This window comes from Bufo bufo, chromosome 1, assembly GCF_905171765.1.
Source record: "Bufo bufo chromosome 1, aBufBuf1.1, whole genome shotgun sequence".
Taxonomy (NCBI): domain Eukaryota; kingdom Metazoa; phylum Chordata; class Amphibia; order Anura; family Bufonidae; genus Bufo; species Bufo bufo.
In genome coordinates, this window is record NC_053389.1 from 46,005,812 (window position 1) to 46,030,467 (window position 24,656).

At 45.9% G+C, this 24,656-nt stretch overlaps 1 protein-coding gene across 2 annotated transcripts in view; it reads right to left on the minus strand.

The window, feature by feature from the left end:
- Positions 1 to 9,360: 9,360 nt before the first annotated feature.
- LOC120994177 (neuroblastoma suppressor of tumorigenicity 1) overlaps positions 9,361 to 24,656 on the minus strand; it is a 37,376-nt gene continuing 22,080 nt past the window's right edge. For both annotated transcript variants that reach the window (XM_040422622.1, XM_040422632.1), the window contains exons 2-4: positions 15,752 to 15,933; positions 11,790 to 11,901; positions 9,361 to 10,726 (exon numbers count right to left, since the gene is read on the minus strand). In XM_040422622.1, the coding sequence (XP_040278556.1) occupies positions 10,484 to 10,726; positions 11,790 to 11,901; positions 15,752 to 15,921 (525 nt within the window). In that variant the 5' untranslated portion in view covers positions 15,922 to 15,933 and the 3' untranslated portion in view covers positions 9,361 to 10,483. The remainder of the gene's footprint in view (positions 10,727 to 11,789; positions 11,902 to 15,751; positions 15,934 to 24,656) is intronic.

Genomic DNA, 24,656 nt, shown 5'->3' on the forward strand with positions numbered 1-24,656 from the left:
ACCAACCTTCGCCGAATCGGGTGACTGACAGCCGTCTTCTCCAATCAGCGGCTGCCATCATTGACAGGCAGCCCAGTCTCCCTGTCAGCATTGCTATGGATACCCGCTGGAGCCCGCCCCTGACGTCCCACGTGATCCCTTCCCTAGCGCCCTCTGGTTGCTATAGCAATGGAGCTGACACTTCGTTTCTTCCTTGTTACCTGCGCTGTAACTTAACCCCTTCCTCCCCCTCCAGGTCTCTATTTTATCGTGTCCCCAATCTTAACCCCTTCTTACCTTCCTCCAGGAGTGTAGGAAGCTGAGCTCCGGCTGCTGTATGCGGAGGGCTACGACTGCTGGGCTGCTGTGTTGGATTTACCATAAATGTCTAGAATGAAAAAAATCAGCCTGTAACCTCCTAGCTGCCCCCTATCATCTCTCCTGAAACACTCTGTGCTGCTGTGGACCCTGCTCCCTGCGTTATGTCACTATCAGCCTGTAACCTCCTAGCTGCCCTCTCTTATCTCTACTGAAATACTCTGTGCTGCTGTGGACCCTGCTCCCTGCGTTATGTTACTATCAGTCTGTAACCCCTAGTTGCCCATCTCATATCTCTCCTGAAATACTCTGTGCTGCTGTGGAAGTTACCTCTTCCATGATGTTACTGTTAGTCTGTAAATTGCTAGTAGCCCATTACATATCTCTCCTGAAATACTATGTGCTGCTGTGGACCTTGCTCCCTTCATTATTTTACTGCCAGTCTGTAACCTCCTAGTTGCCATTCACACACTGCTCCTTAAATATTCTGTGCTGCAGTGGACCTTACTCCTTCCAGTATGTACTCTGTCTGTAACCTTCTAGTTGCCAGTCACATATCTTTCCTGAATTACTCTGTGCAGCTGTGGACCCTGCTCCCTTCATTGTGTTACTCTCAGGTTGTAACCTCCTAGCTGACCAGCACACACCTCTCCTGAAATATTCGGTGCTGCTGTGGACCTTGCCGCTTCCATTATGTTATTCTGTGTCTGTAACCTCCTCGCTGACCAGCACATATATCTCCTGAAATACTCCGTGCTGCTGTGGACCTTGACGATTACGTTTCTTCTTATTCCATGACCTCCTAGTTGCCTATCACGTATCTCTCCTGAAATACTCTGTGCTGCGGTGGACCTTGCCACTTCCATTCGTCTGTAACCTCCTCGCTGACCAGCGCACGCCTTTCCTGAAATACTCTGTGCTGCTGTGCACCTTGCTGCTTTGATTATGTTACTCTCAGTCTGTAACCTCCTTGTAGAGCTGCGCCTGTCCTGAAATACTCTGTGCTGATGTGGACTTTGCTCAGTCCATTAATTTACTGTCAGTCTGTAACCTCCTAGCCTAGCAGCACTCAACTCTTCTGAAATACTCTGTGCTGCTGTGCACCTCGCTGCTTCCATTAAGTTGCTCTGTCTGTAACCTCCTAGTTACCCATCATCACATATCTCTCCTGAAACACTCTGTGCTTCTGTGGACCCTGTGGATGCCCATTATAGTCTATGGGTCTGTGAAAAAGCCACGGCGCCACTGACGATACAACACGTCGACTGGCGCTCGTTAGGTGGCATCGCCAATATGTCCCGGAGGATCAGCACACCTCTGCTGAAATACTCTGTGCTGTAGTGACCCTGCTTCTTCCACTGTGTAACTCACACGCTCCTGTCCTGAAATACTCTGTGCTGTGGATGCCCTGCTCCTTCCAGCAGGCCATACACATTAAAGGGGTTTTCCGGGATTTTAATATTGATGACTTAGGGCTTGTTCACACGACCGTGCCGTGTTTTGCGGTCTGCAAATTGGGGATCCGTAAAACACGAATGCCGCCCGCGTGCCTTCCGCAATTTGCGGAACGAAACTGACAGCCCTTTATAGAAATGCCTATTCTTGTCCTCAAAACGGACAAGAACAGGACATGATCTATAATTTTTGCGGGGCCACGGAACGGAGCAACGGATGCGGACAGCACACGGAGCGCTATCCGCATCTTTTGCGGCCCTATAGAAGTGAATAGGTCCGAGCCGCAAAAAATGGGCCTCGGATGCAGAACCAAAACACGGTCGTGTGAATGAGCCCTTATCCTCAGGATCATCAATCTCAGATCGGGGGTCAGATGGTTGAAGAAAATCCCGGAAAACCCCTTTAATGTTGCCAAACCTGGTGATTTTGGTCAGACCGTCTCTCCAACTGCTGAAAAACTACAACTCCCAGCAGGCACCCCTCGGAACGCCCATGGAAGCTGTGGTTTCTTGACAGCTGGAGCGTCGGAGGTTGGTGATCCCTCACCTAATGTGTACGGGGGATCTCCTGACTCACAGCAGATGGGGAAGATACGGATCGAGCCGATAGATTCCAACATGTCCAGTGCTTTTGTTCTAAGCAGGGGCGCACCCTGTGCAGAACACCTGCATGCTCGGCCAAGTGTGCACCTGTGCAGAACACCTGCATGCTCGGCCAAGTGTGCACCTGTGCAGAGCACCTGCATGCTCGGCCAAGTGTGCACCTGTGCAGAACACCTGCATGCTTGGCCAAGTGTGCGCCTGTGCAGAACACCTGCATGCTTGGCCAAGTGTGCACCTGTGCAGAACATCTGCATGCTTGGCCAAGTGTGCACCTGTGCAGAACACCTGCATGCTCGGCCAAGTGTGCACCTGTGCAGAACACCTGCATGCTCTGCCAAGTGTGCGCCTGTGCAGAACACCTGCATGCTCGGCCAAGTGTGCACCTGTGCAGAACACCTGCATGCTCGGCCAAGTGTACACCTGTGCAGAACACCTGCATGCTCGGCCAAGTGTGCACCTGTGCAGAACACCTGCATGCTTGGCCAAGTGTGCACCTGTGCAGAACACCTGCATGCTCGGCCAAGTGTGCACCTGTGCAGAACACCTGCATGCTCGGCCAAGTGTGCGCCTGTGCAGAACACCTGCATGCTTGGCCAAGTGTACACCTGTGCAGAACACCTGCATGCTCGGCCAAGTGTGCGCCTGTGCAGAACACCTGCATGCTCGGCCAAGTGTGCGCCTGTGCAGAACACCTGCATGCTCGGCCAAGTGTACACCTGTGCAGAACACCTGCATGCTTGGCCAAGTGTGCACCCTGTGCAGAACACCTGCATGCTCGGCCAAGTGTGCACCTGTGCAGGGAAATTGGGGGAATAGCTGCAGGCCAAATGATTGTTTATGGGTAGTGTCACATTTGTATTTAACGGATCACCGGATCTGGCATTGCCGGATACTGCCGTTCACTGCTGGGCTTCTCTGTCTATAATGGGATGCCGAAAACTGGCTCTTAGGGCTCACGCACACGACCGCACGATCCACAGATGACATCCGTACGACGTCCTTGTTGCATCCGTTTTTTTTTTTGCGGATCCGTTGTAACAGTGCCTATCCTTATCCGCAAAACGGACAACAATTAGACATGTAATTTCAGTTTTTTTTTTTAAGCCCCATTGAAGTGAATGGTTCTGCCTATGGACCTGTTAAAAAAAACGGAACGGAAACGGAAAAATAAAATAAGTTCGTGTGCATGAGCCCTTATGCTGGAAAGCAGCCGGATCCCATTATACTCAATAGGGTCTGGCTGTGAATATCCTGCTCGGCCGGATCCGGTGAACCCCGGCAGGCTGCGAACCTAAGGTGCATGACTACCCTAAGGCCCCGTGCACACCGCCGTATGTGTTTGGCGGTCTGTAAACTGTAGATCTGCAAAATATGAATATGATCCATGTTGCATCCGCATTGTTTTTGGGGACCCCTTGACTTCAATGGTCCAGATTTTGCAGCCAAGTACTGGACATGTTCTATCTTTTTGCGGAAAATACGGATTGCGGAAAGCGCACGGATGATCCGCATGCTTCACACATCCATTTGTCAGCAACGCAAAGAGCTAACATATGTCCGCAAAATGCAGACCACGGAAGTCAATGGAACCACAATTTTCAGACCGCAAAACGGATACAGTCGCGTGCATGAGGCCTTAGTCTGGGACCGCCAACAAGATCAGACTCTCCACTCTTGAAATATTCTGGGGCTCATTTACAAACATTTTTTTACACCAGATTTTGGCATAAAAAAAAAAGTCGCAAGACTCCTTTTTCAGGCTTTTTAAACGCCCGTCCTCATAAACTGGGCGAATCCACCGGTAGTGCAGGGGCGAAACTAATACGGGTGTAATAAGTCCGTCTTTGTAAATGACCCCCTCTGTGCTGCTGGTAATATCCTGCTACTATGTAAAGCCTCATGCACACAACCGTGCTGTTTTTTGTGGACCGCAAACCGCGGATCTGCAAAAAACGGAAGCCGCCCGCGTGCCTTCCGCAATTTGCAGAACGGAACTGAACTGAAATACTCTGTGCTGCTGTGCACCTTGCTGCTTTGATTATGTTACTCTCAGTCTGTAACCTCCTTGTAGAGCTGCGCCTGTCCTGAAATACTCTGTGCTGATGTGGACTTTGCTCAGTCCATTAATTTACTGTCAGTCTGTAACCTCCTAGCCTAGCAGCACTCAACTCTTCTGAAATACTCTGTGCTGCTGTGCACCTCGCTGCTTCCATTAAGTTGCTCTGTCTGTAACCTCCTAGTTACCCATCATCACATATCTCTCCTGAAACACTCTGTGCTTCTGTGGACCCTGTGGATGCCCATTATAGTCTATGGGTCTGTGAAAAAGCCACGGCGCCACTGACGATACAACACGTCGACTGGCGCTCGTTAGGTGGCATCGCCAATATGTCCCGGAGGATCAGCACACCTCTGCTGAAATACTCTGTGCTGTAGTGACCCTGCTTCTTCCACTGTGTAACTCACACGCTCCTGTCCTGAAATACTCTGTGCTGTGGATGCCCTGCTCCTTCCAGCAGGCCATACACATTAAAGGGGTTTTCCGGGATTTTAATATTGATGACTTAGGGCTTGTTCACACGACCGTGCCGTGTTTTGCGGTCTGCAAATTGGGGATCCGTAAAACACGAATGCCGCCCGCGTGCCTTCCGCAATTTGCGGAACGAAACTGACAGCCCTTTATAGAAATGCCTATTCTTGTCCTCAAAACGGACAAGAACAGGACATGATCTATAATTTTTGCGGGGCCACGGAACGGAGCAACGGATGCGGACAGCACACGGAGCGCTATCCGCATCTTTTGCGGCCCTATAGAAGTGAATAGGTCCGAGCCGCAAAAAATGGGCCTCGGATGCAGAACCAAAACACGGTCGTGTGAATGAGCCCTTATCCTCAGGATCATCAATCTCAGATCGGGGGTCAGATGGTTGAAGAAAATCCCGGAAAACCCCTTTAATGTTGCCAAACCTGGTGATTTTGGTCAGACCGTCTCTCCAACTGCTGAAAAACTACAACTCCCAGCAGGCACCCCTCGGAACGCCCATGGAAGCTGTGGTTTCTTGACAGCTGGAGCGTCGGAGGTTGGTGATCCCTCACCTAATGTGTACGGGGGATCTCCTGACTCACAGCAGATGGGGAAGATACGGATCGAGCCGATAGATTCCAACATGTCCAGTGCTTTTGTTCTAAGCAGGGGCGCACCCTGTGCAGAACACCTGCATGCTCGGCCAAGTGTGCACCTGTGCAGAGCACCTGCATGCTCGGCCAAGTGTGCACCTGTGCAGAACACCTGCATGCTTGGCCAAGTGTGCGCCTGTGCAGAACACCTGCATGCTTGGCCAAGTGTGCACCTGTGCAGAACATCTGCATGCTTGGCCAAGTGTGCACCTGTGCAGAACACCTGCATGCTCGGCCAAGTGTGCACCTGTGCAGAACACCTGCATGCTCTGCCAAGTGTGCGCCTGTGCAGAACACCTGCATGCTCGGCCAAGTGTGCACCTGTGCAGAACACCTGCATGCTCGGCCAAGTGTACACCTGTGCAGAACACCTGCATGCTCGGCCAAGTGTGCACCTGTGCAGAACACCTGCATGCTTGGCCAAGTGTGCACCTGTGCAGAACACCTGCATGCTCGGCCAAGTGTGCACCTGTGCAGAACACCTGCATGCTCGGCCAAGTGTGCGCCTGTGCAGAACACCTGCATGCTTGGCCAAGTGTACACCTGTGCAGAACACCTGCATGCTCGGCCAAGTGTGCGCCTGTGCAGAACACCTGCATGCTCGGCCAAGTGTGCGCCTGTGCAGAACACCTGCATGCTCGGCCAAGTGTACACCTGTGCAGAACACCTGCATGCTCGGCCAAGTGTGCACCCTGTGCAGAACACCTGCATGCTCGGCCAAGTGTGCACCTGTGCAGGGAAATTGGGGGAATAGCTGCAGGCCAAATGATTGTTTATGGGTAGTGTCACATTTGTATTTAACGGATCACCGGATCTGGCATTGCCGGATACTGCCGTTCACTGCTGGGCTTCTCTGTCTATAATGGGATGCCGAAAACTGGCTCTTAGGGCTCACGCACACGACCGCACGATCCACAGATGACATCCGTACGACGTCCTTGTTGCATCCGTTTTTTTTTTTGCGGATCCGTTGTAACAGTGCCTATCCTTATCCGCAAAACGGACAACAATTAGACATGTAATTTCAGTTTTTTTTTTTAAGCCCCATTGAAGTGAATGGTTCTGCCTATGGACCTGTTAAAAAAAACGGAACGGAAACGGAAAAATAAAATAAGTTCGTGTGCATGAGCCCTTATGCTGGAAAGCAGCCGGATCCCATTATACTCAATAGGGTCTGGCTGTGAATATCCTGCTCGGCCGGATCCGGTGAACCCCGGCAGGCTGCGAACCTAAGGTGCATGACTACCCTAAGGCCCCGTGCACACCGCCGTATGTGTTTGGCGGTCTGTAAACTGTAGATCTGCAAAATATGAATATGATCCATGTTGCATCCGCATTGTTTTTGGGGACCCCTTGACTTCAATGGTCCAGATTTTGCAGCCAAGTACTGGACATGTTCTATCTTTTTGCGGAAAATACGGATTGCGGAAAGCGCACGGATGATCCGCATGCTTCACACATCCATTTGTCAGCAACGCAAAGAGCTAACATATGTCCGCAAAATGCAGACCACGGAAGTCAATGGAACCACAATTTTCAGACCGCAAAACGGATACAGTCGCGTGCATGAGGCCTTAGTCTGGGACCGCCAACAAGATCAGACTCTCCACTCTTGAAATATTCTGGGGCTCATTTACAAACATTTTTTTACACCAGATTTTGGCATAAAAAAAAAAGTCGCAAGACTCCTTTTTCAGGCTTTTTAAACGCCCGTCCTCATAAACTGGGCGAATCCACCGGTAGTGCAGGGGCGAAACTAATACGGGTGTAATAAGTCCGTCTTTGTAAATGACCCCCTCTGTGCTGCTGGTAATATCCTGCTACTATGTAAAGCCTCATGCACACAACCGTGCTGTTTTTTGTGGACCGCAAACCGCGGATCTGCAAAAAACGGAAGCCGCCCGCGTGCCTTCCGCAATTTGCAGAACGGAACGGGCGGCCCATTGTAGACATGCCTATTCTTGTCCGCAAAACGGACAAGAATAGGACATGCTATATTTGTTTTTAGCGGGGCCACCGAACGGAGCAACGGATGCGGACAGCACACGGAGTGCTGTCCGCATCTTTTACGGCCCCATTGAAGTGAATGGGTCCGCACCCAAGCCGCAAAAACTGCGGCTCGGGTGCGGACCCGAACAACGGTCGTGTGCATGAGGCCTTAAATGTATCATTTTACTTTCCCTGGCAGAAACAAAGTTGCAGATTTTGGCGTTTGCCGTTTTAGCGCAAAACCGAAAATCAACATTCTCCTCTCCTGAAATACTCTGTGCTGTGTATGCATTGCTTATTCCATCATATATACCGCCCAAGCTCTCTGGAGGATTTGGTGCAGACTGCGGTGTGACTATAGTCTGTGTTGATTTGAAAATACAATAGAGATTATAACACAGCTGCCGGAGAGAGTGCGAGAACAAACTTTATTTATAACGGAACAGGAACATGATGTGAACAAAAGCCAGAATTTCCAAATTGAATCTGAACCCTATGTATGAGAATGTCCCATTGCTTGCTTGATGCGTGCGTGTAGAGCTGGGAATATTGCAGATGACCCCCATGTGGAAAGGACGACTCCACTTCATCGTTTCTCAGGTTGAATCTCTATGGAAGGCTGAGAAATATTGTAAATCCTTATTTTGAACTGATCCTGAGTTTTCAGGTTTTAGTCTCTGGTTACATACAAAGCTGCTGATAGAAGTCCCGCTGGACATGCTCTGAACCAGCAGGGGGCGTCAGTGAGAGCTCTGCATACTAAATGCAGCCGGGGTCGTGTAGGCTTTAATATCAGACTCCTTCTATTAGGCCTCTTTCACACGAGCGTGACGGATTGGCTCCGGAATGCGTTCAGGAAAACTCGCACCATTTTGCAATTGCGTTCACTTGTTCAGTTTTTTCCGCCCGGGTGCAATGCGTTTTGATGCGTTTTTCATGCGCGTGATAAAAAACTGAAGGTTTACAAACAACATCTCTTAGCGACCATCAGTGAAAAACGCATCGCACCCGCACTTGCTTCCGGACGCAATGCGATTTTCACGCAGCCCCATTCACTTCTATGGGACCAGGGCTGCGTGAAAAACGCAGAATATAGAACAAGCTGCGATTTTCACGTGACGCAGAACTGATGCGTGAAAAAAAAAAAAGTATGGGTCAGGATTCAGTGCGGGTGCTATGCGTTCTCTTCACGCATCGCACCCGCGCGGAAAACTCGCTCGTGTGAAAGAGGCCTTAGGACTCATGCACACGACCGTATGTATTTTGCGGTCCGCAAAACACAGATCCGCAAAAAAAAAAAAATACAGATGACGTTCGTGTGCATTCCGTATTTTGCGGAACGGAACAGCCGGCCCCTAAAAGAATAATATGACATGTTCTATTTTTTTGGCGGAATGGACATACGGAAACGGAATGCACACGGAGTAACTTCCGTTTTTTTTTGCGGACCCGTTGAAATGAATGGCTCCGCATAAGGTCCGTCAAAAAAATGGAACGGACACAGAAAGAAAATACGTTCATGTGCAGGAGCCCTGATAATGCATTCTGTTATGACATGCTTAAACCAGCAGGGGGCAGCAGAGAGACATCATCCTGGAAGCTCAGAGGAAACCACAAGAGTTTTGGATGTGCTTTGGATGTGATTGGAGCAGAAGACAAGTAATTCAGGAACAGTACAAGATTGATAAATCATCCTATTTACAAAGTGACTGAATATCTGATGTAGATTGTATCAAAGACAGAAATATCGGAATATATCCCTATGGATGATGTTCCTTGTGTAAAACTTTAATATAAACTCTTGGTTCCTATGTACAAAGTAGAATTTTTTTAGTGCCCGACGGATGAATCCATGACGCCACCTTAATCGAATCAGTCGGTGTGTGATTATAACAGATCCCGCACTGACGACAGTGGAGTAGGCAGGCGTATGCAGTTCTTACGCACCGCCAGCAGGAGGCCCCACTTTTCATACAAAACCATTGAAAAGAACGGAAATGATTTAGTGAAGATGATTTCTGACACCTTGATGACTACTTACCGCCATACTGATGACAACCATAATAATGTATTCTTCCTACAATTTACATTCCCAGTTATTATGGTATGTGCTCTCCCACAATGCCATGCAGCAGCACTATTCCTCTGAAAATTCCCATTTCATGAATAGAATGCAAAGGAATGGCAGTGAAGACTGACATTCGCGCAAGCAGAGCAGTGGTAGAGAAGGAATAAGCGGTTATAGACAAAAAGTAAAAAAATAATCTGTCTGTGGATTGCTGGGTGACAACTCCTAAGAACGCTGCAATGGTTGCAGTGGTTGTCAGTGATGCACTGCTGTTTGGCATACACTGGACCAGCTTTGAGATTTAAAGGGGTTTTCCAGAGAATTTTCTTTTAAAAAGGCCATTGAGGGTTAAAAAAAAGGGTCACACTCACCTCTACTGACCCCCGCCACCATTCAGTTCCACTGCTGCTCTGGTTCCTGCTGCTCTTCACTTCCTGTTCCTCAGCCAATCACTGGTGGTAGTGGTAAACCGGCCCAGCCAGTCATTGGTCCTTTCCTGGTATTTCCAGGAAGTGGAGAGCAGAGGGGAATGGAGAAGACCTGGGAACTGCTGCGGTGGGTGGATCGGTGAGGTGAGGAATGATTCTTTTTCATTTTACACCCTTTCTGGCCAATTTTTTTTTTTTCCTGGAAAAGCCCTTTAAGATCCTACAGCTCAGAAGAAGAATGCAGCTTTGGATGTGACTGGAGTATACGAGGCATACACTCAGGATCAGTCCAGGATACGGATGTCACTGGGTTCAGAGATCGACCGTATACTGTAAACCACTGGCTATAGACGTGCACCATGGAAGAGTCAGATGGATGGTTAGTCCGTGTGGTGGTCCCAGGCTTAGTCTCTGGATGGGGGCGCAGCATTGTCTTGGCGCAGCAGTCTTTTTGGCTGGACACCCGCTTATTCCTCACTTTCTCCATCCCGCTGAGCGGTAGGGGGGGTGTCCTCTTCCTGCTGGTGCTGGTGTCGCCCGATGTTCTCGGCAGGGGACAGCGCCTCCTCGGCGGTGTTGAGGTAGACGTTAAACATAGCGCCTTCTTGGCTCAGTTCCTTGCCACATGCCTGACAGCTGCAACGTAAGATCTTCTCCACCAGCTTGTCCACCCGGGGGACCTCCTCGTTCCCTGGACACTCCAACGTGACCTGTCCCAAAACAGATTAAAGAGTCCATTAACAGAAACGGAGAAGAGCTAATTGTGGTGGGGGTCTTGCTGCTTGGAGACCCCAGTATGCAACTGCTAGCCCCCTCCCTTACCTCCCTATAGCCATGTAGAGAATATGGATGAAAAAAAGAAATCTACTTAAAGGGGTTTTACATTTTTCAAACCAGCTCTGGATCTGAATATTTTTGTAATTACATGTAATTAAAAATTTAGCATAGCCACTGAGCTATTCAATAAAATGTATCTGTACAGCGCCACCTGCTGTTTGATCTGTTCCTTATTTCTTGTCCCATCTCACTTTGGTGGTCGCACGCGCTCAGTTTAAATCTTCAACTGTACCTACTGTTAGAAGATGTGGCAGCCACAGCCAAAAGGACACATCTTCTGAGAAAAGACACGCCCCCTGAGCTGTCATAGGGAGAGAGCTGCAGCGGAAAGAACACGCCCACCCGAGAAAAGACACGCCCCCTGAGCTGTCATAGGGAGAGAGCTGCAGCAGAAAGAACACGCCCACCTGAGAAAAGACACGCCCCCTGAGCTGTCATAGGGAGAGAGCTGCAGCGGAAATAACACGCCCACCTGAGAAAAACACGCCCCCTTAGCTGTCATAGCGAGAGAGCTGCAGCAGAAAGAACATGGTCACCTGAGAAAAGACACGCCCCCTGAGCTGTCATAGGGAGAGAGCTGCAGCAGAAAGAACACGCCCACCTGAGAAAAGACACGCCCCCTGAGCTGGCAGCTTGATATAAATCTAGCAGAGCAATGAATGGGGAGATCTCTGGATCCGTGTGAGGTACAGGGCTGGTTCTAGCTTGGTTAGAACAGCATAGTGATATATACAGATATATCAGTCATGGCGTCACCCCTTTAAAGGGCAATTTCCCCTATAATTACTTTCTGACATCAGATATTTCCATAAAATCTCAGAGCTGCCTCTTTAAAAGGGGATGTTCATATTCTCCATTCGTCTTGTAGATTTTGGGTCCTACCCCCGTAGATGGACTGCAGGGGTTCACAGGCCACCATCAGCACCAGACACTCACCACATCCCACATGGACTTGGCCGGCATACACGAGTCGCAGTGCACCAGAGACTCCGTCGACTGAGGGAAGGTGTTTGGGACGCTGTAACTGAAGCACTGACCGAGGCAGGCCCTGAAACCAAACAGGACAAAGATGGTGACAACATCCATGAGGGGGTCAGCAGGACAACCCCAGGCAGCAGGACAACCCCAGGCTACTGTGCAAAATAACTTACAGACTTCCCAGTGCCAACAAGTGCAAGAAGGTGAAGCTACCTTCCGGCGGTCAGGGTGGTACTGTTATTGGGATACCACGGCTGTTAATGTTATGAGGACACTGCGGCTGGGACTAAGGACATTAGTGGCTGTATAGTGGCGGGGGCACTGGGATTAGTACTGTCTTATCATTTTATGGAGACAATGGGATTGGTATGGCGGTACTGTCACAGCTACTGCCAATAGATGCATCAGCTGGTACCACCAAGGGAAAACTGCGGCTAGCTCTGGCCAAACGGGCTTGCCCTGCTATTGGGGTACTGTGGCTGGTACCATGAGGACATAGTGGGTGTCGCGGTCATGGTAGCACTGTGGCTAGTGCTCTGAGAACACTTGTTGGTACTCTTATTCAAATACTGTATATGGTAGTGTTATTGGGATTCTGTGTCTGAGCGCGCTTGTAAAGTCATGGGGGTACTGCGGCTAGTACTGTTAGGCCCCTTGTCGCGGATTAGGTCCGGATGCGTTCCGAAAAAAATGCGCGATTCTGCAAGCAAGTTCAGTGAGTATTGTCTGCGATTGCGTTCCGTTGTTCAGTTTTTTTTCCGCGCGGGTGCAATGCGCTTTAATGCGTTTTGCACGGGCGTGATAAAAAAACTGAATGTTTACTAACAACATCTATAAGCAACCATCCGTGAAAATCGCACCGCATCCGCACTTGCTTGCGTTTTTCACTGAAGCCCCATTCACTTCTATGGGGCCAGGGCTGTGTGAAAAACGCAGAATATAGAACATGCTGAGATTTTCACGCAACGCGTGAAAAACAACGCTCATGTGCACAGACACATGTAAATGAACGGGTCAGGATTCAGTGCGGGAGCAAAGCGTTCACGTCAGGCATTGCACCCGCGCGGAATGCTCGCTCGTGTGAAAGGGGTCTTAAGGGTACACTGGCTGCTAATGTTACTCAAGTACTGTAGCTGGCACTGTTATTCAGATACAGTGGCTGATACTATGGGGACACTGGCGCTTGTATAGTCATGGGGGTACTGTCGCTGGTACTGTTATTGGGATACTGTGGTTGATACTATAAAGGACATTTCTGCTCGTATAGTCATGGAAGTACTGTATATGGTACTGTTATTGGGAGTCTGATAGCGCTTGAGTAGTCATGGCTGTGGCTAGTACTGTTAAAGGTACACTAGCTGCTAATGTTACTCAAATACTGTAGCTGGTACTGTTATTGGAATACTGCAGCTGATACTATGAGGACAATGGCACTTGTATACACATGGGGCGCTGTGGCAGGTATTGTTATGGGTAAACTGGCAGGTACTGCTATTCAGATACTCTGATTGATATTATTATTGGGATCCTGTGGCTGATACTGTGAGGACACTGGCGCTTGTATAGTCATTGGGGTACTGTATATGGTACTGTTATTGGGATCTCGTGTCTGATACTATGAGTACACTGTTGATTGTATAGTCATGGGGGTACTCTCACTGGTACTGTTATTGGGATACTGTGGCTGATACTATAAAGGACATTTGTGCTTGTACACTGCGTGCAGAATTATTAGGCAAATGAGTATTTTGACCACATCATCCTCTTTATGCATGTTGTCTTACTCCAAGCTGTATAGGCTCGAAAGCCTACTACCAATTAAGCATATTAGGTGATGTGCATCTCTGTAATGAGAAGGGGTGTGGTCTAATGACATCAACACCATATATCAGGTGTGCATAATTATTAGGCAACTTCCTTTCCTTAGGCAAAATGGGTCAAAAGAAGGACTTGACAGGCTCAGAAAAGTCAAAAATAGTGAGATATCTTGCAGAGGGATGCAGCACTCTTAAAATTGCAAAGCTTCTGAAGCGTGATCATCGTACAATCAAGCGTTTCATTCAAAATAGTCAACAGGGTCGCAAGAAGCGTGTGGAAAAACCAAGGCGCAAAATAACTGCCCATGAACTGAGAAAAGTCAAGCGTGCAGCTGCCAAGATGCCACTTGCCACCAGTTTGGCCATATTTCAGAGCTGCAACATCACTGGAGTGCCCAAAAGCACAAGGTGTGCAATACTCAGAGACATGGCCAAGGTAAGAAAGGCTGAAAGACGACCACCACTGAACAAGACACACAAGCTGAAACGTCAAGAAATATCTCAAGACTGATTTTTCTAAGGTTTTTGGACTGATGAAATGAGAGTGAGTCTTGATGGGCCAGATGGATGGGCCCGTGGCTGGATTGGTAAAGGGCAGAGAGCTCCAGTCCGACTCAGACGCCAGCAAGGTGGAGGTGGAGTACTGGTTTGGGCTGGTATCATCAAAGATGAGCTTGTGGGGCCTTTTCGGGTTGAGGATGGAGTCAAGCTCAACTCCCAGTCCTACTGCCAGTTTCTGGAAGACACCTTCTTCAAGCAGTGGTACAGGAAGAAGTCTGCATCCTTCAAGAAAAACATGATTTTCATGCAGGACAATGCTCCATCACTCGCGTCCAAGTACTCCACAGCGTGGCTGGCAAGAAAGGGTATAAAAGAAGAAAATCTAATGACATGGCCTCCTTGTTCACCTGATCTGAACCCCATTGAGAACCTGTGGTCCATCATCAAATGTGAGATTTACAAGGAGGGAAAACAGTACACCTCTCTGAACAGTGTCTGGGAGGCTGTGGTTGCTGCTGCACGCAATGTTGATGGTGAACAGATCAAAACACTGACAGAATCCATGGATGGCAGGCTTTTGAGTGTCCTTGCAAAGAAAGGTGGCTATATTGGTCACTGATTTGTTTTTGTTTTGTTTTTGAATGTCAGAAATGTATATTTGTGAATGTTGAGATGTTATATTGGTTTCACTGGTAAAAATAAATAATTGAAATGGGTATATATTTGTTTTTTGTTAAGTTGCCTAATAATTATGCACAGTAATAGTCACCTGCACACACAGATATCCCCCTAAAATAGCTAAAACTAAAACAAACTAAAAACTACTTCCAAAAATATTCAGCTTTGATATTAATGAGTTTTTTGGGTTCATTGAGAACATGGTTGTTGTTCAATAATAAAATTAATCCTCAAAAATACAACTTGCCTAATAATTCTGCACTCCCTGTATAGTCATGGGGGTACTGTATATGGTACTGTTATTGGGATCTCGTGTCTGATACTATGAGTACACTGTTGATTGCATAGTCATGGGGGTACTGTTAAGGGTACACTGGCTGCTAATGTTATTAAAATACTGTAGCTGGTACTGTTATTGGGAACCTGTGGCTGATACTATGAGGACAATACCACTTGTATAGACATGGGGGTCCTGAGTCTGGTACTGTTATTAGAATACTGTGGCTGATACTATGTTTTGGGGGCACTGTAGCTGTATCACTAGCAGCACGTTGGCTGGTACTATTATGGGGGATCCGTGGCTAGCTTTTTTATGAAAGTTCTGTGATTGATACTGTTATAAGGAAATGGGGCAAAATGTTACTACGGCCACGCTAGGACTGGCACTGCTATGGGGGCACTGTGGATAGCAATGTGAAAATCCCAAATAGAAGTAAAAAACAAACAAACGACATTATGCTGTGAAGCCCTTCCATATAATAAACCACTTGCTTTCTGCTGAAGCTCAACAAGGACTGAGGGAGATGTGAGTCGCTGCAGCTCTGGATGTAACCAGAGCATAAAACAAGACAAGTAAAAGCTAGAAAAAAGAAAAAAAGTTCAGGATTTAAAAGTCACTAATCGTTACACCTCAGGATCACTTACCTGTTCTGGATAGACTTGGACTCACAGCCGCTGTGCCCCACTATTTGTGTGATGATTTTAGCCTCGCACCAGGCACTTTTATCTGGAAAAAGTGCCAACCTATTAATGGGAGGCGAAGCGGCGAAGACCAGTACCGGAAGCAATAAACCGATCAGAAACCGGACCATCATCGACACCTAGAACTGGAATAATAAGAGGAGGAAACGTAAGAAGAATCATCATCTAGCTCAACGTGACCAGAACAGGGCAGTATTATAGTAGTTATATTCTTGTACATAGGAGGCAGTATTATAGTAGTTATATTCTTGTACATAGGAGGCAGTATTATAGTAGTTATATTCTTGCACATAGGAGGCAGTATTATAGTAGTTATATTCTTGTACATAGGAGCAGTATTATAGTAGTTATATTCTTGTACATAGGAGCAGTATTATAGTAGTTATATTCTTATACATAGGAGCAGTATTATAGCAGTTATATTCTTGTACATAGGAGCAGTATTATAGTAGTTATATTCTTGTACATAGGAGCAGTATCATAGTAGTTATATTCTTGTACATAGGAGCAGTATTATAGTAGTTATATTCTTGTACATAGGAGACAGTATTATAGTAGTTATATTCATGTACATAGGAGCAGTATTATAGTAGTTACATTCTTGTACATAGGAGCAGTATTATAGTAGTTATATTCTTGTACATATGAGGCAGTATTATAGTAGTTATATTCTTGTACATAGGAGGCAGTATTATAGTAGTTATATTCTTGTATATAGGAGCAGTATTATAGTAGTTATATTCTTGTACATAGGAGTAGTATTATAGTAGTTATATTCTTGTATATAGGAGCAGTATTATAGTAGTTATATTCCTGTACATAGGAGCAGTATTATAGTAGTTATATTCTTGTACATAGGAGGCAGTATTATAGTTATATTCTTGTACATAGGAGGCAGTATTATAGTAGTTATATTCTTGTACATAGGAGGCAGTATTATAGTAGTTATATTCTTGTACATAGGAGGCAGTATTATAGTAGTTATATTCTTGTACATAGGAGCAGTATTATAGTAGTTATATTCTTGTATATAGGAGCAGTATTATAGTAGTTATATTCTCGTACATAGGAGCAGTATTATAGTAGTTATATTCTTGTATATAGGAGCAGTATTATAGTAGTTATATTCTCGTACATAGGAGCAGTATTATAGTAGTTATATTCTTGTATATAGGAGCAGTATTATAGTAGTTATATTCTTGTACATAGGAGCAGTATTATAGTAGTTATATTCTTGTATATAGGAGCAGTATTATAGTAGTTATATTCTTGTACATAGGAGGCAGTATTATAGTTATATTCTTGTACATAGGAGGCAGTATTATAGTAGTTATATTCTTGTACATAGGAGCAGTATTATAGTAGTAGTTATATTCTTGTACATAGGAGGCAGTATTATAGTAGTTATATTCTTGTACATAGGAGCAGTATTATAGTAGTTATATTCTTGTACATAGGAGCAGTATTATAGTAGTTATATTCTTGTACATAGGAGGCAGTATTATAGTAGTTATATTCTTGTACATAGGAGGCAGTATTATAGTAGTTATATCCTTGTACATAGGAGCAGTATTATAGTAGTTATATTCTTGTACATAGGAGCAGTATTATAGTAGTTATATTCTTGTACATAGGAGCAGTATTATAGTAGTTATATACTTGTACATAGGAGCAGTATTATAGTAGTTATATTCTTGTACATAGGAGCAGTATTATAGTAGTTATATTCTTGTATATAGGAGCAGTATTATAGTAGTTATATTCTTGTACATAGGAGGCAGTATTATAGTTATATTCTTGTACATAGGAGGCAGTATTATAGTAGTTATATTCTTGTACATAGGAGCAGTATTATAGTAGTTATATTCTTGTACATAGGAGCAGTATTATAGTAGTTATATTCTTGTACATAGGAGCAGTATTATAGTAGTTATATTCTTGTACATAGGAGTGGTATTATAGTAGTTATATTCTTGTACATAGGAGCGGTACTATAGTAGTTATATTCTTGTACATAGGAGGCAGTATTTTGCTTTTAACTATTTAGAGGACCTGTCGGCTCTGCTAACGTGTGTTTTCGAAAACACAAATAGTCCCTCAAATATAAAATGGAGCCGCCTTTTCCTGATGACTTAACAATTCCAGGGCATCTTTTCTCATAATACTGCATTTTGCTTCTTCTTTGTTATTCCTATTAGAAATATATAAATAAATGGACAACTGTGTGTGACCATTACTATGTGTGTGTCACTACAGTCTGATGCTGTCAGTACTAACTGGACAATGTCCGAGTGTGTAGGCACGTGCGCCAACTGAAAACAACCAGCCGTCCATTCATTCATAAACTGCTAGGAGGAATAATAGCAGTAGGTAGAGTCATAAAAAAAGATGGTCTGGAAGAATAGGTCCTCTTTAATGGTAATTACAACACTGCCCACCAGAGGTCACTATATATTAATTTCTGTTTCATCATTCTATTCTAGTAGGAAGTAACATTTTTGGCAAAACCACTGACCCCAGGTGACCCGAAAGTGTTCCTGTGCACTCCGCTGTGTAACAGGACCGGACACCCTGACGCTGAGAGCAGAGGAACATCACCACCTCATCTGTATGGCCATGAATAGATGTTATTATGCTATATAACCAGCTGTACATATATAATTATATACAGGAGATGCCCAGGTTATACCAGCATGGTCCATATCACTATACACAAGAAGATGTATAACTTATACCAGCTGTACATATATAATTATATACAGGAGATACCCAGGTTATACCAGCATGGTCCATATCACTATATACAAGAAGATGTATAACTTATACCAGCTGTACATATATAATTATATACAGGAGATGCCCAGGTTATACCAGCATGGTCCATATCACTATATACAAGAAGATGTATAACTTATACCAGCTGTACATATATAATTATATACAGGAGATACCCAGGTTATACCAGCATGCTCCATATCACTATATACAAGAAGATGTATAACTTATACCAGCTGTACATATATAATTATATACAGGAGATACCCAGGTTATACCAGCATGGTCCATATCACTATATACAAGAAGATGTATAACTTATACCAGCTGTACATATATAATTATATACAGGAGATGCCCAGGTTATACCAGCATGGTCCATATCAGTACATCTCATACCAGACCAGCATTTATGTATTATTTACTATTGGCTGCACAGTTGCAGAAGAGCTTGCACTCTAATGTTCCCCACACTATTAGGCATCTTTCACGCGGGCGAGTATTCCGCGCGGATGCGATGCGTGAGTTGAATGCATTGCACCCGCACTGAATCCTGACCCATTCACTTCTATGGGGCTGTGCACATGAGCGGTGATCTTCACACATCACTTGTGCGTTGCGTGAAAATCGCAGCATGTTCTTTATTCTGCGTTTTTCACGCAACGCTGGCCCCATAGAAGTGAATGTGGCTGTGTGAAAATCGCAAGCAAGTGCGGATGCGGTGCGATTTTCACGCACGGTTGCTAGGAGACGATCGGGATGGAGACCTGATCATTATTATTTCCCCTTATAACATGGTTATAAGGGAAAATAATAGCATTCTGAATACATAGTACAATAGGGCTGGAGGGGTTAAAAAAATAAAATAATAATTTAACTCGCCTTAATCCACTTGTTCGCGCAGCCCGGCATCTCTTCTGTCTTGTTCTGTGAGCAATAGGACCTTTGATGACGTCACTGCGCTCATCACATGGTCCATCACATGATCTTTTACCATGGTGATGGATCATGTGATTGACCATGTGATGAGCGTAGTGCCGTCATCAAAGGTCTTATTCCTCACAGAACAAGACAGAAGAGATGCCGGGCTCCGCGAAGTGGATTAAGGTGAGTTTAATTTTTTTTTTTTTTAACCCCTCCAGCGCTATTGTACTATGCATTCAGAATGCTATTATTTCCCCTTATAACATGTTATAAGGGGAAATAATACAATCTACACTACAACTAACCCAAACCTGAACCTCTGTGAAGTTTGGGTCTGGGTACCACAGTCGGTTTTTTATCACGCGCGTGCAAAACACATTGCACCCGCGCGATAAAAACTGAACATCGGAACGCAATCGCATTTAAAACTGACTGCAATTGCGTTCCTACTCGCGCGGGTTTGCCGCAATGCACCGGGACGCATCCGGACCTAATCCGGACACGCCCGTGTGAACTCAGCCTTAGAGTATGTTCACACTGTCAGGACAATCCCGTTCAGATAAATGGAACTGATTTTCAGTGGCAGAAATGTGCGGTGTGTGCACAGGGCCCAGCGGTGACATTTCCCAGGCTCTTCATGTGAGAAGTGATCGGCCATGAAGTCCTCACACGTGTACATAACTGGGAGGAAGGTTCCCGGCAGCTGGGGGATGTCTCCCTGCACAGACGGACTCCGTGACCCTGGACTGTGGCCCATGTCGGATGTTTGTGTCTCCAAACCTCCGTGTCCCAGGTGCTGCGCAGATAGAGCCGCGGCCGGCCGCGAATCATCACAGGCGGCCATTGTGAGGAGACAGGGGCACAGTCATCAGAAGTGATGGGGAGCGAAGTGCCGTATCACCATAGGATTAGATACAGCAGCTCAGCAGACAGTATCGCCCATGACAGGATTAGATACAGCAGCTCAGCAGACAGTATCACATGAAAGGGATACAACAGCTGTGCAGACAGTATCACACATGACAGGCTTAGATACACAGCTCAGACAGTATCACACATGACAGGCTTAGATACACAGCTCAGGTGACAGTATCACACATGGCAGGCTTAGATACAGCAGCTCAGACAGTATCACACATGACAGGCTTAGATACACAGCTCAGGTGACAGTATCACACATGGCAGGCTTAGATACAGCAGCTCAGACAGTATCACACATGACAGGCTTAGATACACAGCTCAGCAGACAGTATCGCACATGACAGGCTTAGATACACAACTCAGGTGACAGTATCACACATTACAGGCTTAGATACACAACTCAGGTGACAGTATCACACATGGCAGGCTTAGATACACAACTCAGGTGACAGTATCACACATGGCAGGCTTAGATACACAACTCAGGTGACAGTATAGCACATGATAGGATTAGATACAGCAGCTCAGACAGTATCACACATGACAGGCTTAGATACACTGCTCAGGGTACAGTATCACACATGGCAGGCTTAGATACACAGCTCAGGTGACAGTATCACACATGATAGGATTAGATACAGCAGCTCAGGTGACAGTATCACACATGATAGGATTAGATACAGCAGCTCAGACAGTATCACACATGGCAGGCTTAGATACAGCAGCTCAGCAGACAGTATCGCCCATGACAGGATTAGATACACAGCTCAGCAGACAGTATTACATGAAAGGGATACGACAGCTGTGCAGACAGTATCACACATGACAGGCTTAGATACAGCAGCTCAGACAGTATCACACATGACAGGCTTAGATACACAGCTCAGGTGACAGTATCACACATGGCAGGCTTAGATACAGCAGCTCAGACAGTATCACACATGACAGGCTTAGATACACAGCTCAGGTGACAGTATCACACATGGCAGGCTTAGATACAGCAGCTCAGACAGTATCACACATGACAGGCTTAGATACACAACTCAGGTGACAGTATCACACATTACAGGCTTAGATACACAACTCAGGTGACAGTATCACACATGGCAGGCTTAGATACACAACTCAGGTGACAGTATCGCACATGATAGGATTAGATACAGCAGCTCAGACAGTATCACACATGACAGGCTTAGATACACTGCTCAGGGTACAGTATCACACATGGCACGCTTAGATACACAGCTCAGGGTACAGTATCACACATGATAGGATTAGATACAGCAGCTCAGGTGACAGTATCACACATGACAGGCTTACATACACAGCTCAGGTGACAGTATCACACATGACAGGCTTAGATACACAACTCAGCAGACAGTATCACACATGACAGGCTTAGATACACAACTCAGGTGACAGTATCACACATGGCAGGCTTAGATACACAGCTCAGGTGACAGTATCACACACGACAGGCTTAGATACACAGCTCAGGTGACAGTATCACACATGACAGGCTTAGATACAGCAGCTCAGGCAGTATCACACATGGCAGGCTTAGATACACAGCTCAGGTGACAGTATCGCACATGATAGGATTAGATACACAGCTCAGGTGACAGTATCGCACATGATAGGATTAGATACACAGCTCAGACAGTATCAGACATGACAGGCTTAGATACACAGCTCAGGTGACAGTATCACACATGGCAGGCTTAGATACACAGCTCAGGTGACAGTATCGCACATGATAGGATTAGATACACAGCTCAGATGACAGTATCACACATGACAGGCTTAGATACACAGCTCAGGTGACAGTATCACACATGACAGGCTTAGATACAGCAGCTCAGACAGTATCACACATGACAGGCTTAGATACACAGCTCAGGTGAAAGTATCGCACATGATAGGATTAGATACACAGCTCAGGTGACAGTATCACACATGATAGGATTAGATACAGCAGCTCAGGTGACAGTATCACACATGACAGGCTTAGATACACAGCTCAGGTGACAGTATCGCACATGACAGGATTAGATACACAGCTCAGGTGACAGTATCACACATGATAGGATTAGATACAGCAGCTCAGGTGACAGTATCACACATGACAGGCTTAGATACACAGCTCAGGTGACAGTATCGCACATGATAGGATTAGATACACAGCTCAGATGACAGTATCACACATGATAGGATTAGATACAGCAGCTCAGGTGACAGTATCACGCATGACAGGCTTAGATACACAGCTCAGGTGACAGTATCGCACATGATAGGATTAGATACACAGCTCAGGTGACAGTATCACACATGATAGGATTAGATACAGCAGCTCAGGTGACAGTATCACACATGACAGGCTTAGATACAGCAGCTCAGGTGACAGTATCGCACATGATAGGATTAGATACACAGCTCAGGTGACAGTATCACACATGACAGGCTTAGATACACAGCTCAGGTGACAGTATCGCACATGATAGGATTAGATACACAGCTCAGGTGACAGTATCACACATGATAGGATTAGATACACAGCTCAGGTGACAGTATCACACATGACAGGCTTAGATACACAGCTCAGGTGACAGTATCACACATGATAGGATTAGATACACAGCTCAGGTGACAGTATCGCACATGATAGGATTAGATACACAGCTCAGGTGACAGTATCACACATGATAGGATTAGATACACAGCTCAGGTGACAGTATCGCACATGATAGGATTAGATACAGCAGCTCAGGTGACAGTATCACACATGACAGGCTTAGATACACAGCTCAGGTGACAGTATCGCACATGAAAGGGTTAGATACACAGCTCAGGTGACAGTATCACACATGATAGGATTAGATACAGCAGCTCAGGTGACAGTATCACACATGACAGGCTTAGATACAGCAGCTCAGGTGACAGTATCGCACATGATAGGATTAGATACACAGCTCAGGTGACAGTATCACACATGACAGGCTTAGATACACAGCTCAGGTGACAGTATCGCACATGATAGGATTAGATACACAGCTCAGGTGACAGTATCACACATGATAGGATTAGATACACAGCTCAGGTGACAGTATCGCACATGATAGGATTAGATACACAGCTCAGATGACAGTATCACACATGACAGGCTTAGATACACAGCTCAGGTGACAGTATCACACATGACAGGCTTAGATACAGCAGCTCAGACAGTATCACACATGACAGGCTTAGATACACAGCTCAGGTGAAAGTATCACACATGATAGGATTAGATACACAGCTCAGGTGACAGTATCACACATGATAGGATTAGATACAGTAGCTCAGGTGACAGTATCACACATGACAGGCTTAGATACACAGCTCAGGTGACAGTATCGCACATGATAGGATTAGATACACAGCTCAGGTGACAGTATCACACATGATAGGATTAGATACAGCAGCTCAGATGACAGTATCACACATGACAGGCTTAGATACACAGCTCAGGTGACAGTATCGCACATGATAGGATTAGATACACAGCTCAGGTGACAGTATCACACATGATAGGATTAGATACAGCAGCTCAGGTGACAGTATCACACATGACAGGCTTAGATACAGCAGCTCAGGTGACAGTATCGCACATGATAGGATTAGATACACAGCTCAGGTGACAGTATCGCACATGATAGGATTAGATACACAGCTCAGGTGACAGTATCACACATGACAGGCTTAGATACACAGCTCAGGTGACAGTATCACACATGACAGGCTTAGATACAGCAGCTCAGGTGACAGTATCGCACATGATAGGATTAGATACACAGCTCAGGTGACAGTATCACACATGACAGGCTTAGATACACAGCTCAGGTGACAGTATCGCACATGATAGGATTAGATACACAGCTCAGGTGACAGTATCACACATGATAGGATTAGATACACAGCTCAGGTGACAGTATCGCACATGATAGGATTAGATACACAGCTCAGGTGACAGTATCGCACATGATAGGATTAGATACACAGCTCAGGTGACAGTATCGCACATGATAGGATTAGATACACAGCTCAGGTGACAGTATCACACATGATAGGATTAGATACACAGCTCAGGTGACAGTATCGCACATGATAGGATTAGATACACAGCTCAGGTGACAGTATCACACATGATAGGATTAGATACACAGCTCAGGTGACAGTATCGCACATAATG